The following is a 16,530-nucleotide window of genomic DNA, read 5'->3' as shown; positions in this document are numbered from 1 at the left end:
TTTCTTGAATTGGAATCTCTTTTAACTTGTTTTTCCTTTTCACTAGATTGCTGTTTACAAAAGTCAAATTGGAGTCCCTATGCAGAGGCCCAGATGAAGCACTCCTTACCTGTAAACACATGCTCCAGATTTGGAAATCCTGCTACAATCTAACTAACCCGAGGTAAGATGCTGTAGAGTGCTGGTCTGCTCACTACCTTGCTTAGTAGCTTTTCAGGGCAATATTAGGTCAGAAGTCCTGCATTTACTTGTTTTGGTGTTTCATATAAACAAATGAATCCTCTGAAAATCTAGAGACAGGTTCAAAGACACCAGTTGATGGTCATGTGGAACTACCCAGGGTTCTATGAAGTAAATGCCAAAGCTACTAAATTCTGCAATGATAAGGACTGGTTATATAGAGTGGGTAACTTGAATGAGTTATCCAATTCTCAGTGTACTGGTATGGTCTTGTTTTGTTTTCTGATCAGGGTTTTAGTCTTTTATATTGGCTAGTGGAGAGATTGCTGTAATAGGAACTTAGTTCAAGGGTTTTCACTGAATAATATGTAAGAAGACAAGACATTAATTAGAACTATGGAAGCATCAGTGGTCACATGGATAGAAATTATGTGCTTGCATAGTCAGCATGGCTGTTTTTTTCAAGGGAGGTCTTGCTTATGAACCTATTTAGGTTCTTCCAAGGCATTAATAAATATATAAACATAAGCTGTTATAGTCCTGTTAGGGTTTCCAAAATGCTTTTGTGAAAGTCCTTTGCCATATATTCTTAGATAAGCTGTGAAACAAATGAGAAGGGTACCTAGCAGAAATCCATGCTGGTATTATTCAATATGTTTATCAAATACCTGGTGAAGGAGACAAGCAGAATTTCCTGCTCTCGGGTTGTTTGAAGGGTTGACAGCCTCTGGAGAAGACATGCTACAGCAGAAGAGCTTTCAACCAGGTGGCACCAGATACCTGTGTAGGAGTGTGATGGGCATTCAGTTGTTGCTGTACTTTGAGTCCAGGCATGTAAACACATGAATCTCTTTTAGAAGATTGAGAGAGTTGACCTAATGGCAGAAGAGGGCAAACTGCTTCTCTGCTTAGGGAGGGAGCTAGTGAGCTTTCAGAGCAGCAAAATTTGGAGGGTATGGCAGGAAAAGCCTGGGAGGGCACCTGAGTCAATCACAGCATATTGAGACCCTGACACTGCATTGTGGAGCAGGGAGCATCCCTCAGGTTACAGAAAGCAAATATGTCAGCAACCAGACAGGCTTGAGCTGAATCTTTTCAATTCAAAGTGACTGAATGTGGAGTAGGGGCCAGGGAGAAAATTTCTAACCTAGTGGGTGGTGCTTTATTTTAGTTAGCTGGTTGTGTGTGTGGGCAGGCAGGGTTAAGAGTTTAGTATCAGAATACTGCACTTTGCAGAATAGCTACAGTTTCTGTGCAAGCCTAATTTCAGACTGGCTTTGCATGTACTCCAACACAACTTTTCACCTTCCATCTCTGTTGTTATATCCTTTACACATGTCAGGGCTCTAATCATAACTTGTCATTACTGCCTTGTTGTTCTTGTTCTTGTGCTAAGAGCTACTGTGCCATGTGAAACACACTTTAAGTAATGCCTCCTTCAGACATCAGCAGGGACTGTGAAAACTTACTCTTGGCTGTGTCAGCTTCAAACAGCAGTGCTTGATAACTCTCCTTGGCACCATTCTCCTTCAAGAACATCTAAGTAGAAAAATTAGTGAGGATTTCTTTTCATGTGATTTTTTTTTCAGACTGATTTTTTTTATCTTGACATCTAAGTCTTTTCTTGAAGTTATGGTAGTGCATTAAAATCAAATTCAGAATGGAATGAACAGGAGCTGTGGATAAGTGTCATGATAGAAGGAGCCAGGTTTCCCAAATCACACATTTAGAGTTACATCAAGCAGTGAATGAGGATACAGAATTGGAGTCTTCCTTTGACTGGTCTGTGGGAAATGGAAGGACTGAGTACCTACATATTATATCACAGTGATCCAGATCCATCCACCTCTTACCCAGGGGTAACAGTTATCACTGAGACCTGAAATGTGGCTGGGAAGTTCTGTTCACCCACCTGCACTCCTCTTGTGCTGAAGAATGATGATGTAGGATTGTTGTGAAAATTTTAATTTTTCAAACTTTGTAGTTTTAACACAGACTTAATTTTGTTGCAAAGCATCATTTGAAAATTATGTCTCCTGCTGGTAATAATGGAAGCCTTTTAAAAGAAGTTCTTTGAGCCAGTAATAAAAGGTCTTTTAATAATTTTAAACCTTTTTATAACATTGTTCTTCAAAGATTTAAATATCTTTTATGCTTACTTGAAATATCTTTTTCTATTATGATTTAGACTGAAAACTAATTTGGTGTATCGTTTTCCTAATAAGATAAGAATTTACTTTTTTGATAAGCTGTGGTTTATATTAAATATTTCTTCTGCAGTGAATCAGATTTAGTGGGAACATGGGTTTAGTGTCCTCAATAATATTTTAATAATAAAAATAAATCACAAATACCTAGACATACCTTAAAAAGGGCCAAATGCAATCCTGTGAATTACCTTTGTTCAGTCAATATAGAACTTCTGTCTTTAATTGAAATACAAACTTTTTTCTCATTAGATGGTTAATATGAATTTTCAAATTTTTTTGTGGTGCAAGTCTTGGAAGATTTAAGTGTCTGACATTAGTCTACTGCTTAAAATGCATTAGAAAATAGTTGAATTCTTTTCCACTTCATGGTTTGCATTTGAAAAAGGAACAAACCACAGTGCCAGTGCTGTGCTTAGAAGATCTTGACAGTAGGTCTGGCTCTACTTGTCAGCAACATTTGGCATGTGGTTGCATGTGGATTGAGGAAGTGATTACCACAGAAAATTTACACCAAGTGATGTTACAGCTATAGCTGATAGTGCATGGCCCAGAAAGTTCCCCTCTGTTTCCTGTGGATTTCTACAATGATGTCATTTTGTAAGGAAATAATGCAATAATGTCATGGTAATGTAAAATTTTAATTCTACCGTTTTAGTAAAAGCTCTAAAAAGAGGGAATGTTGTTTCACTGACTTTTGCAACTATTAAGAACTATTGGGAGATTTCTTGTCATTAATTCAATCCAAATTCAGAAGGAGGCAGTTGTAAAATCAAGGCAGATGGAGAGATGTGCTGAATTCCAGGCTTGCAGTTTAGATTAAAGTTTCTCAGGCTTTACTTTAAACTTGTAAGAATTTAAAGGAATTTTGTACAGTTCTTTCTCTTCAGGAGAATCAGACAAAAGATTGCACTCTGCTAAGTTGGGCTAACAGTTCAACTGCTTTAAAGCTTAATTACTTTTAAGTTTGTGGGGTGGTTTGGTTTTTTAACGAGGTTTTAAAGAAAATATTTATTGATAATGAATAGTACTAGACTTAACAATCCTAAAAATGAAATTACTGTATTAACCATAGAATGTTAAAGAGGGAGTGCCCATATGTGCTTCCTTACACTTTGCTGACAATGTGTCTCAATGCTTGCCTCATCTGAAGGAGAAAAAACACTTAGTTCTTCAGTCCCAGTTCTTGTGCTGAATTTTTAATAGTAGTTCTAGGAGCAGTTAGTTTTCCAGGAGGCATATCTACAAGAAGCCTGAGGGGCAGATACTGATTTACTGCTAAAGTAGAAGTGCATTTGCCCACAGGTGCAGTCAGTAAAAATCACAGCTACTGTTTATGCTCCTGAGATGTTAGAAGTGTTCAAAATGTTTCTGCTATGCTGTTAGAGTCAAGTTGAACATTAGGCAGTTAATATGAATATGTGCATATATTAAAAAAAAAAAAAAAAAACACAAAACTAAGCTCTTTATAACATCATTACCTAAAATTGGATGTCCTGGCTTTAGTGTTTCTATTCATTCCAGAGAAAGTGTGGATTTTCAAACTTATAACTGCCTTCTCAGCTTTCTCTGAAACCTGTACCCCATATCGTATTCAAGGTACAATAGATTCTTTCTGTAGAGGTGTTAGTTATGAATTAAATTAAAAGCCACTATTCTCTTTTTGGTTGTATTAATTATGAAAGAAGAAGTGCTGAAATAAATAAGGATTTAATTTTGCTCAGCTTAATTCTGTTTTAATGCAACTGGCTTAACGCTCTGTGAGTGGTTAGTGGTGCTTGCTACTAAATTTGGTCATAACAGTAACTTTTATAGCAAGAACCTTTGTGGGAGTAGGGCAGCATGAAACTTGTATATCAGTATATAATTTTGTATTTTAATAGCTTACAATTTCTGTACTTCATTACAGTGATTCTGGACGTGGGAGCAGCTTGTTAGACAGAGCTATTGCTGACAGACGACAGCTCAATACAATTACATTACCAGATTTCAGTGATCCTGAAACAGGTAAGAAATGAAACAATATGAACAATAAAATAGGTTAAGTGATCTGGCCATAGCTAGATTTTGCAATAGTTATTTTTTTGATTTTGCAAAATGAAGTTATATTTTAATTATTGTCATATAAGTGGAAATAGACATTGTGTGATATAAGATTTCTTTTCCTTCTTTTTAACTTATGAAGTACTTGCTGACCATGTTCTCTATAAATTAAAATATCTATGGTATGGATCTTGCTGAGTTTAGTAGTATTTCCTTATGCAAGGGCTAAAAATTAGTATGCTGAACTAGCCTACTTGCCAAAATGCTATGCTTTTTCGTTCATTTGATATTTGCACATTTTTGTTTAAAAGATAATTTTTTAAAAAATTCAGAGAAATTTGAATCTCAAAAGAATACAATACATTGTTTTTAATTAATTAAAATCTCAAATAGATGTTAAAATATAATTACATGGGTGGCTAGGCTTACTGTGGTCATTCTTTGACATTAAAAGCAAAATGTATTTGTTGTAAATCAAACATAATGTGGTATTTTTACATACATATAAAAAATTGTGGTGCACAGGTATGCTACATAAAATCTAGAATTGTTACATGTCAGTAAATACTGACAATATATAATTTGCCTGTATTAATATATTCAGTTATCCCAATGCAAACTAATATACCTTAGAAGTTATGCAATCAAAAAGTACATGAGCCACGCATTCTGCAGAGATTGCAGAAGGAATTCTCACGGTGCTGCTAATTCCAAAAACTTTTGCCATGTCTTACTTGTGTTCTAAATATTATGAGTTTTCTTTTTTCTGGGTTTTAAAATGATAGAAAGCTTTTCCTGGGACCCTTCAGGGGGGTATTTCTGCTCAACCACTATTTGACACAAACACCTTCTGGGAAAATATGACAGCCTATGAATTTGACTACACTTGACCCATAAATTAAGACATATTGAAAAGTGTACTGTATGTTTAATATCACAATAGTGCAGTAGAGAAAAATCCAATTTAATTATTTAACTTCTGTAAATTAAAATTGGATTAAATGTTCAATTTGAATATAAAGTTGAGTTCTTTGCTTGCTATAGTGCAAGCAGTTTTAATTGCAAAGATCAGGTCACTTGATTTCAAGACTAGCAATATGATTTGGAGTAATTAACATGGAATCTCCTGTCTTCTTGTATTTTTATAATTAAAAGGGATAAGATAACATTGTATCATGCTATGGTGATCATTCCATATTCTAGTCTAGCTGATTGTTTCATTTTTAAGAGCATAACTATATTTTATGGGTTTCATATATATAGATAGACATAACTATCGATAAAGTTTTATGCCTTCAAAAAGTGCTTGTTGGGGATGGGTATTGTGAAAGGTTTTTTGTGGTTAGTGGTGGTTTTTGTTTGTTTCTTTTCCAGTGAGGACATACAGCCCTTGATTTATACCTTCAGGGTGTCCCATTTTATGCCTGCCATACTTGAGAGCACAGTGAATTGGTGCACTTTAAAGATTGCATAGTCCTCAATGCTTTCAAGTAAAAATAAACCCTCATTCAAAACAGTGAGCTTTTCAAGAAGTTTGCCCCAAATTCAAATCCTACAGCCAATATCCTGATCCAAATAGGATCTCTGCATACATTCTGATTTTTCTAGCAGGTCCAAATTGATTTTTTTTCTGAATCTCAGCTGTATTGTTAGAACTTAACTCTCTATTGTCAAGGAGAACAAGATGGAAAATTAAAAATATGGGATCCGTTTTTGATTATTTATCTTATAAAAGGTAATTGTGGAGGATCAGTGGGTAGATGTCCCTTAAGTTTTTGGGTGTTTTTTAAGGGGAGTTAGAGTTGATTTTGGTTATTGGTGAGTTTTTTTAATTGTTAATTCTTAATTTTAGCAGAAGAAACCTTGTTGCAGTACCAGTACTCAATTCCTGGCAAGGACTAGAACTTTGTTATCTACTTAATCTATGTAATTACATCTACAAAAAAGCTCCACATCCCATATTTGTCCAGAATTCTTCATCAGAATATTATATAAACCTTTTGCAGGAATTAAAAGATTATGGTACTGCAAGAATAAAAACAGTCAAGCTTGCCATAATGTTTGAGAAAACTTAAGCAGACTGTCAATAAAATAATATTCACAACAGATAAATGATAGAAACAATGGATGGTCAAGATATTGGACCTTTGTAGGGCTGAAAGGGCTCACCTGCAAAATCTGTGGATCCGCAGTGTTTAGAAAAGCAGAAGGAATTTGGCAAATAAGTAACAAATGTTAAAATGCAAGAAAGTTCTGGCTGAAAATCCTCTCCGGATGGAAATGTTTGATCCCCTCCTCGTGTAATGCTACTTTGTGAATACATTTGTATGTCTGGATACATGTAAACATTTGGAAATTTTCCCGTTCCTAACTTTGCTTGCCATCTATGATGATGATGATGATCTCCCTTGCCTATCTAGTCTGAATTCAGTCATCCAAGTACCAAGAAATGAGAGCTAAAATTAAAATTTTAAGTTTATGTAAAATCCTTCCAAAAAATCCAGGTGCAATTGGTGTAAATTCTTCTTTTAAAATCTATCAATTAAGTAGAAGTTGACCCTTAAAAAAAAGGGATTGAAAAGTTGCTTTATGTGGAGCTCTTACCAATCCTATAATGATTAAGTGATTCAAGTTTAAATTTGTGTAGCCTTTAAAGTATCAAAAGAATGTATTGTGGATTTCTTACAATGCTAGACAATTACAATTACAATTCTAATGTCCTGATCAATAACTGTGTCACATTTACTTCAAGCTTGTCTGTTTCAGTTGGCTTGCCATGAGTGGCATGCAGTTATATTTGTGTATATCAATGAAGGAAATAAATGTAGGGGCAGGGGGGAAAAAGAGCTTTGATGAATCAGTCAATCTCACAGGGACACAGCCACATTTCATATTCTAAGACAGACAAAAATATGCAAATCTCTACAGACTGATTGACTATTTGTTAAAGATAAATTCCAATCAATCTTTTTAAAACCTTTCTGTTCAGTTTGGTTGCAGTCCACCTAGTTTATCATAGGAAGAAACAATATTATGTGAGTTTTAGATTTTGGCCTTTTTCCCCCATAAATATATTTTTTTTTTTTAATTTATGCCGTGGAACATAAGGACAAAAATATTTTATTTGCTTTTTAAATCGAATTTAGTATGAAAGAAGAGCACATATAAGTAAAGGGGTATGTTTGTTGTTACTTTCAGAAGTGATGTTTATTTTATGTAGGAGCCATTTTGATCTTACCGAGCAGTGAAACAAATGCTTTGCGGTTTTGGCATCCATGAGTCCATTAAACCCTGTTGGATCTTTTTTCTTTCCTGTCCCCCTCCACACCCCCTTACCATTCTCTTTGTTTCGCTTTTTAGCCTCTGATACTTCCTCATCTTCTCTCTCAAGAACAGAGTCTCCTCTCCAACTGTTTGTATCTTCTCATCTTCCTCATCCTCATCCTAAACCAGACACCTTTGTCTGGCCCCATGCAGCCTCTCCATACTGTGACCAAGTTCCTGAGCCCTGTTCACCTACTCACTGTAAATTGGCTTTCTCTTCCTGATGAGCATGTTTGTGCTGTATTATTCTGATAATCTTCACAGCTGATAAACCATGGTTGAATAGATTATGTTTCAACAGTGTCAGGGAAATCTGGCCTTTCAGCTGCTTTTCATTAAATACTGCATGGGTTTTAAGAGTTTCATCAGAGAAGACTGTTAGACTGTTTTATTCATCCCAAAAGATGTAAAGCTACAGACATATTCATGTTCTCATGGATGTTACAGAGAATTATAGGTGTTCAGTGAAAGAGATTATCGGTCAAAGCTGCTTTGTAGCATTTACAGATGTAAATTATTTCCAGTGCTGCATCTTTTGCCTAACAAAGACTGTCCCTGCCACAGAATCTCCTTTTATCTGGACAGTTTTTAATAACTTAATTTCAGAAAGCCTTTAATTAATTACAACCAAAACATTCCCTGAAAATCCACATGAAGGAAACCATTGCCTAAATATCAGAGTGTGTCATGATGCAGGTAGGGCATATTGGAATGATTTGGAGGAGGCATTAGAGCAGTGAAAATCAGCATTCTGCTGTTTCAAGTCAAGAGCCTTTCTGTGAATTGAACTGATGCCAATTTAAACCAGCTGTAAGATCAGTCTCCATGGTGTTTAACTACAAAGTGTACACTAATGCTGCCGGAGGAGTTCAGGTGACAGGGTAAAATCAACATAGTTTTTCAGTCACTACATTTCAACTCCATTTAATTTCTCTTAAATGGTTCTTCACTTATATCTTTATAAATAGCACTTTATTTTGTCACTGAATTTACTATAATCTGATCTTAAATTGATTTTGACACCTGGTCTTTAGACCGGTTTCATGTCAAATATATTCATTCCAAGCAAAATATAGCGAATAAATCTTTGCATACTAGCAAAATGCACTTGTTAAATAGCTGACATAAGACCAGAGTTTTGAAAACACTAGCTCATATGTAAGCCTGTAACTGGAAGTGCCAGGAAATCTGTGTCCTACAGAAGTTTGAGTCTGACTTCCTTGAAGCATTTGAATAACTGATTGGCTGTTTTTACAGGTTTGGGTGTCATTGAGTTGCACTTCTTCAGACCTATACTGTAAACAGTACCTCCCAGTTAACATTAAATTACTTGTTCTTGTTCTTTGCAAAGCACTAAGTTAGTAAGAACCTACTCAAGAATGAAGGCAAACTGAAAGAATGATAAAGTCAGCACAGATTCCATTATGTGAAGCCCAAGTTTTCCATTTCCAAGTTCCTGTATCCTCAGGGAAAGGAGTTTCTACCATTTGTATGAGAAAGAGCAGAACCATGAAAAAGAAGAAAAAAGATATTGGAGTCCTTTGTATGGTGTCAATAATTAATGAAAGTTAAAGCTGTGTGAGTAAGGAGCAGTTTTCCTAGATGCCTATAGTATGTTAATATAATTTTAGGGGCTGAAAATCTCATCTTCGATATCTTGCTCAATTCAATTTTTTTTTCTAGTGAAAAAAGCCAAGGGCATTTTGTATTATTGACTTGACTTCCAATTTCTGTTTAACAGGAACATGATTTTAGAGGTGTAGCATCTTATTTAGTATTTTTTATCTTTTGAAATCCTGTCAACCTGATTTACAGTTTGAAGGTTATCAGAAATCCTTTGACTTTCTTACAATTTCTGCCTTATATATCTCTTTTTTTGCTTCTTACTTTGGATTGTAATTTGTGGTTTGATCTATCCAAAGGCAATCCATCAGATGCTTACTTTCATGGGGTTTACTCCCTTTTTTCAGTTTGTAAGTAGTATTGACTGTGCAGTTCTATTAATTCTGAAGGACTAAAACCACCTTTTCCTTTAGCACAAGCCATACATGTTTTGTCCATCAGTGTGTAAAGCAAGGCTGAAGCTGTTTGCCCATTCAGTCACCCTAAGGGCTGTAATCTTACGAGACCTGAATGCACTCAACTAACACTTGCATTTAATAATTAAAGAGGCAGTATTCATTTCTAGAGGACTGCAAATAAAGATATATTAGGCAGGTCTTGTGTAACACAATGGCCAACTGCCAGTACATTGTATTATAGCACTGCTGTTCCTAAAGAAGTATGCTGATCCAGATCACAATACTGAAGCTGCTGTTGTGACTCATAATAAGCTACTACTTTTTTTTTATGGTAAAATAAATGAAGAGTACACTTTGAAATAATGAAGTTATTAAAAGCAGACTAAATAAGAAAGATTGAAGAATATAGATCAATAAAAAAACCTGTTCTAATCAGGATATGAATTAATATTTTTTTTCTCTAACCAGTTACCTTATAAAGTTGTGTTCATAGCATTCAATTGTGTTTTTCATTGATTACTTTACCTTTGCATAAATTTCTTGGGGATAGTACAGGAGATCAATTTGGTGAAGGAGAAAAAAATAAGAAGATACATAAGCCAATGTTTGACAGTGACTAAGCACAGAAAATCTTTTTCAAAGAGCTGAGAGGATGCTTTGTGAATGATGCTGTCCTTACTTGACTACTGTCATCTCCATGCACAACTTTGTAGCAAGAGATAAGATAGCTTTGTAATTTGTGATTGTGAAAAGTATCTCAGACTCTTAATGAATTTTAGATGAAAAAAATTGTGAATTTTGGTTAAATCTGCCAATCTGTCTTATCAAATGCATCACTTCAAGGATGTATTAGTCCTGCAGAAGGTGCTGCCTCTTTGTATTATGTAATTGCTTTTCTTACAGTTCTCTGTGTGTCACACCACTAATGTTCTTACTTCCAGCTCTTTGTGTGCATGTAAAGTTGAGTCATGGGGGTTTTCATCTTTTCTCCTGCATGAGCATTGCAGTTAAAGCATTTTTTTCTTTATGTAAATATTGAAATGTTTGAAATGGGATGAATGTAAAACTATTGAGTAACATTCTCTTTTATGGCATAAAAAGAAATCCTGCCAATAGTGGTTTTGTGAGTTGATGTGTACATGTTCCATGAAGGATGACAGTCCATTCTATTACTCATTTTCAGAAGGGAAATTGATGTACATAGCAAAGTGATTTTGTTTTTCTCAAAGCTGCCATGCCATCTAGGTGCTGATAGAGTCCCACATATTAGTTTATGTCCATTACACTGCGTTGTGAAGAATTTATGTGGAAATGACCAAGGAAAGAACTGAAGAAGTCATGACATGCTCATTTCCATAGGGTGTGTGGTATTTCTAAATGGTATTTAATGGGTGAGTTCATGTGGACTCTCATGTAACATTTACAAAAAGCCTGAAGAGAATAAACTGAATACGTTATTCACAAAAGTTTAACTGTAGGTATGGCTTGGAAAAGAAAGGTTTTTGTGACATGACTTAACTTCTTGGGTAAATTGTTTTTGTTCAAAGCTCTTGGTAGGTTTTCTATTTGAGATTGAGTTAAAACATTGAATCTGCAGCATGGTTGTTGCAGATAGGATGTAAGCATGATGAGAAGAAACTAGATTCTGGGCAAGTGCCATTATAGGAATGGGAGGTTATACCTTTTTGGTTTAGGAATATTTTGTCATGGTTAAGACCTTCTGTCACACTTTGCAATGTGATTGTGATTCCAGATGTTAATCAATTTAACTAGTGAATTCTAGGTCTTGCAAAGACAGTCCCTGTTTCACACTTGGCATTTTTAGTATAAACAAGCTTCAGAACAAAGCTAAACAAATGAAAGCGAGTAGCCAGGATCTATTTTGGTGATATATTAATTTTCCAGGCCTCATGATTTCCATTTCAAAATAAATATTCTTTGCTACTTGTGTTATTTGGAGGGAATTTTTTGTTCTTGAGTCTCAAATGACATGCTATAACAGCAGGTATAGAAGTTACCCAGAAAGAGCAAAGGTATTTTTGTACATGAAAGATCAGTAAAATTTTAAATGAGAAATTGCTGCAACTTTATCTGAGCATTTGAAGGACGCTGCAACACAGTGAATTGTAAGTGAAAGTGAGGATATGTTTGTGTTTGGCTGTGGGTCCCGACCTTAGACCAAAGAAAGCCAAATGCAGATAAGACAGAGACAAGGGAGCAGAGCTGGTGACAAAACCAGCAGGGAACCTCCAAATAAACTGGCTTCATAGGATCTATAAAGCCTCAAGGAGACTCTAAGACATACTTGTTACCCTCAATTTCTCACAAACCACTTTGTATCTTTACCAGTGTAGGTGAAATTACTGTAGGTTTTAGAATTGTCATGTGAATAAAAAGATCTGAACCTGTTAGGACATCCTGGGTAAGGACAAGGGTACAGATAAGTTAGTTCTAGTATGAAAATACTTGAGTAAAATATGAAGGAAGGTGGGAAAAAACTTCTTAGTACACAAGATCTTTAAATGATGTTTAGTTTATTAAAGTTTACTAAATGGGTTTTAACAAAAAGAGCCACAAATTTTTCAGATGACAGCTAATTGTGCAGTACTAAAAAAGTATTTAGGGCTTTATGGGTTAGAGTATTAGCATGAATGCAATGTCCCTGAAAGATGCCTGATTGGTCACTGCTTTGTATATGTGTGTGTTTTCTTCAGAGAACTAATTGCTGCAATATGTTAAGGGATGCCTTTTTCCTAAAGAGGAAATATAAACAATTTGAATAATACCACTTGAAAGAAAAATTTTAGACATACTTTAAACTTTTTTTCCTCTTTTTATGCCACTCTTTATAAAAAGTCCAGGGTAGGAAGCACTCAGTATTCACTCTGTTTAATCTTAATACAGATGGCACAGAAACTCATAAGAATCTTATCATAGTATAGTTCTTTTTTATAAGTAAATTGATATTAAAAAAGTTTTAATAGTGTATTATCATATGTTCTTTATGGTTAAATACTGGAAGCATAAAATCCAACAGCACACTTTCTCTATGAAATTACTTGTGGCCTGGCTAGCAGCCAGAGTCCTTGCTTTAAATAATAAAAAATATAGGCCCTTTTTAACACTAAATTGCATTCTTGCTTTTCCAAAGGAAGAGTTTAGATGATCTCCTTTATGGCAGTGAATTGCACCTTTTCTTTACAAATTGTTCTGGAGGGAAGAAGGTGCTTTCACTATTAGTCCCTGGCAGGCTGACAAGTGCCAGGCTGCAGTGATGTGCTGTACAGAAATGGCTGTCAGACAAGAAGAGGATTACTCGTGACTGGTGCTTATTTTTGGTACATTTGCTAGTATTTTTCTTATAACTCACTCCATGTGCTTCTTGCTTAGACTTCCCTTTTAAATTTCTTCTGAATTTAAGCTTTAAAATAGGAGACACAAAAACTATAGCGAATGTTCAGTTGTGCAGGCTGAACTTTGAGTTGTTTCATCAGCCAGTAAAAAGGAAAGCAAACTCTACTGCCAGACACTGTTTCAGATATCCAGGGCAATTCCTTGTTCATAATGACGTGAAATGCTAATTATGTCCTGTGTTGCTTTGCCTTTGTTTCTTTTAATTAAGGTAACTATGATGCATACTTTAAGACTAACTTCCTCTTCCTACTGATCTGTTTACTAGGAATTTCCTGTGCTTTCTGGTTTGCTGATTTATCTTGTCACATTTAAAAATGTATATTTCATGTGACAGATCTCTTCTCATTAAAATTCTTAGAAAACCTGCAACATTGAGTGAAGGTTTTGTTTATTTCTTAACTTGTAATGATGAGGACAAGCTTTTGGGTGCAGTTCAACTTGTACAGGATTCAATACTATCTTTTGGAGTATCTGCCATTGTTGATCATTATGGATATGGGGATGGGATTAGACAATTTCTCATCTGATCCATTATGGAATATTATACTGCCTTTATTTTTTAATCAGGCCTAATCAGTATGAGATTTTGTAATTTGTAATTGTAAAACAACTAGAGATAATGCTGAGGCTTAGATGACAAGAAGGAATGTAGTTTAAAACATTTATGGTCTTGATTTTAAAAAAAAGTCATGACTAAATATGCTGGCAGTAATTGACTATCCAAAGTACAGTTGCCATTAGATATTCTCTAGTCATAGAAGCTTTTTAATTCCAGTACTTTGAAAAGGTTATTATTTGCCAATGAGATTCTAATCTGACTTGGAAATGATACATTTTATGAGAATTATCCTTAATATGCTCTGGGAATGTTTTCTATGCAAAAAAACTTTGTGGACTTTTTTGCCACAAGGTACTTACACTCAGCCTTCTTGATTAGACAAGTTTTACATTCAGTGCAGTTTAATGGTGTATTTGTGGTAGTGTATGTGGTGATCACTGTGTGTATTTTAGTTCTCTTTTTTGTTCTGTTATTATTGTAAAATAATCCTCTAATTGCACTCTGTGGAAAGATGAAGTTAATACTAACATCAAAGTGAATGCAGCAACCTGAAGACTACAGTGTATGATACCATCACAAACCTTTTTTGGATTGCACATTGCCAGAAAAGAGGTGTCAAGTTTAATAGAGAGTATTCATATTAGCAACCCCAAAAAATGTCAGGTACAGTTACCAAAGTTTAGTGTGTTTTTTATATAGATTTTCAGACCAATATAAAAGCTTTTATAAGAAAATTAATCTGGCATTTTAAAAAATTCTTCAAGATGGTAAATGTAAAATAAATATTGAGTTTGGGGTACAGCCTCTTATGAAAGGGGTTGCAATTAAATGTTTTATGCCATGCATATGGCCTTCATTATTTCTGTGCTGGTAAATTCTTTTTGTTACTTCTACAGGTTCAGTCCATGCCACATCAATAGCAGCTTCCAGAGTGGAGCAAGCATTGTCCGAGGTTGCCTCTTCCCTGCAAAGCAGTGCCCCTAAACAAGGTCCCCTGCATCCTTGGATGACTCTGGCTCAAATATGGCTACATGCAGGTATTGTGATAGTAAAATTTATTTTTTATGCCCTAGGCTAAGGACTTACTAAAATCTGTTTGCTTCATTCAGAATCTGTTACCACTTATCAGATCATATTTTTTCCATGTGTGTGGCACTGAAACAAGCCAAGAAATCAAAAGCATGCTAGAGTTGCTCTCTGTGTAAGATCATTTATGAAAGATAAGGCAGTAGTTTTAGAATGTAGCTGTTACCAGTAGAGTCATATGTTCTGGGGAACAAATACAGTACTCTCTCCCTTATCCCTGAAGAATTTAGTTTCTGAAGTACCTAGAGTATCTTAGTGCTTGGAAATCTGGGTGTTCTTGCAGAATCCCAGAATATTCTGATTTGTAAGGCACTCACAAGGATCATCAAGTGCAATTCTTAACTGAATGATCTGTGAGGGGATGGGGGATGGAACCTGTGACCTTGGCATTACTAGCACCATGCTCCAACCAACTGAGCTAATCCCAGATCACTGAATCCACTGAATGGAAAAATATGTTTGTAAGATTTTTGACTATCTTTCCTGTAACTACAAAATTTTATAATAGAAAAGAAATAACTCTGCATGTGCAGGGAAAGAAACAGTAGTAGTAGTTTTGAGCAACCTGTCCCTTGCAGCTGTGATAATGAGCCTGAATTCCATTCTTTTCCTTCAGGTTTCATTAATGTTAAAGATTCAGGGTTGTTTGTCTAAATGTGGAGTCATGTTGAGTGGATTTAGTATTCTTATGATGCCTCAAGCCTCAAGCTAACTGCAGTATCACAAGTAGCTGTTACATAAAATTTTAACCAGAAAATTATGATCCAGTGTATTTTTATACAGTTAAAAATGTATAACATGCAATTGTTTTTATTGATAGCTGGATCAGAAAGATGTAATTTAGAAATCAGCCAGCAATTGTTATGCTTTGTTCTGCTTTCAGAGCATTTTTCAGTGACTTTTTTTTTTCTTTCGTGTTTTCAACAAAACAGTGCTTTATTTAGCATTTATATAGCATTTAAATTTACCTATTTATATCTACAGTTGTGTGGTGTGAAAGTCATTGCAGGGTCATGGCTCTCAGTTATAAATGGTTTAGTGGTTTAGGGAAAAAGCCCAGAAGATTGGAAAGAAAGCAATTACAGTGATTAATAATAGTGATCTCATTTGGGCTACTCAAAAGCAACACAGATTAGAATAGGGCCAGGCCCAACAGGGTGTAGTAAAGTCACCTGCTCTGCATTGTGGCAGCATTGACTTTAAATACTTAGAAACTGCCACAGATGACCATCTACAGTAACTCTCAGCATCTATAATGCTGATAATTTCTCAGCCTTCTGTGGCAGCTTGTTCCACTTATTTTCTGTTTGGTGGGGTTTTTTTTTTTGGTTTTTAAAAAAAATTTTGTGGGTTGTGGCGGTTTTGGTTTGCCAATCTGAGTTTCTTCTTTCCCAGCCAACGCACCAATTAATGTGGTGGGTTTTGTGCTGGCCAAATGCCAGTGCACTCACTAGAATCATTTACTCATTTCCTGTGGTGAGATATGGATTAGGAGGAGGGCAAAACAGGCTCAAAACTTTAAAGGGTATAAAGAAAACTTTATTAACAGAATTAAAATATAAAATAATAAGAGAATCAGAATAAACCAGAACACTTCTACTCCTCCCACACCCTCGTTTCTTTCTCACTAACATCATAAAGAGGCAAAACCTGGGACTTTCAGTCATTTACCACCTCCAAAATAGTCTTTCTTCAG

General features: G+C 35.2%; 1 protein-coding gene across 1 annotated transcript in view; it reads left to right on the top strand.

Moving 5' to 3' along the window:
- Positions 1 to 16,530, top strand: part of TTC7B (tetratricopeptide repeat domain 7B) — a 118,349-nt gene that overhangs the window by 74,400 nt on the left and 27,419 nt on the right. The window contains exons 16-18 of the mRNA XM_066551965.1: positions 47 to 163; positions 4,297 to 4,394; positions 14,645 to 14,785. Coding sequence (XP_066408062.1) covers positions 47 to 163; positions 4,297 to 4,394; positions 14,645 to 14,785 — 356 coding nt within the window. The remainder of the gene's footprint in view (positions 1 to 46; positions 164 to 4,296; positions 4,395 to 14,644; positions 14,786 to 16,530) is intronic.

Source organism: Molothrus aeneus, chromosome 6, assembly GCF_037042795.1.
Source record: "Molothrus aeneus isolate 106 chromosome 6, BPBGC_Maene_1.0, whole genome shotgun sequence".
Lineage (NCBI taxonomy): Eukaryota > Metazoa > Chordata > Aves > Passeriformes > Icteridae > Molothrus > Molothrus aeneus.
Note: the sequence above shows the minus strand (reverse complement) of the source record. Positions and strands in the feature narration are given on the sequence as shown.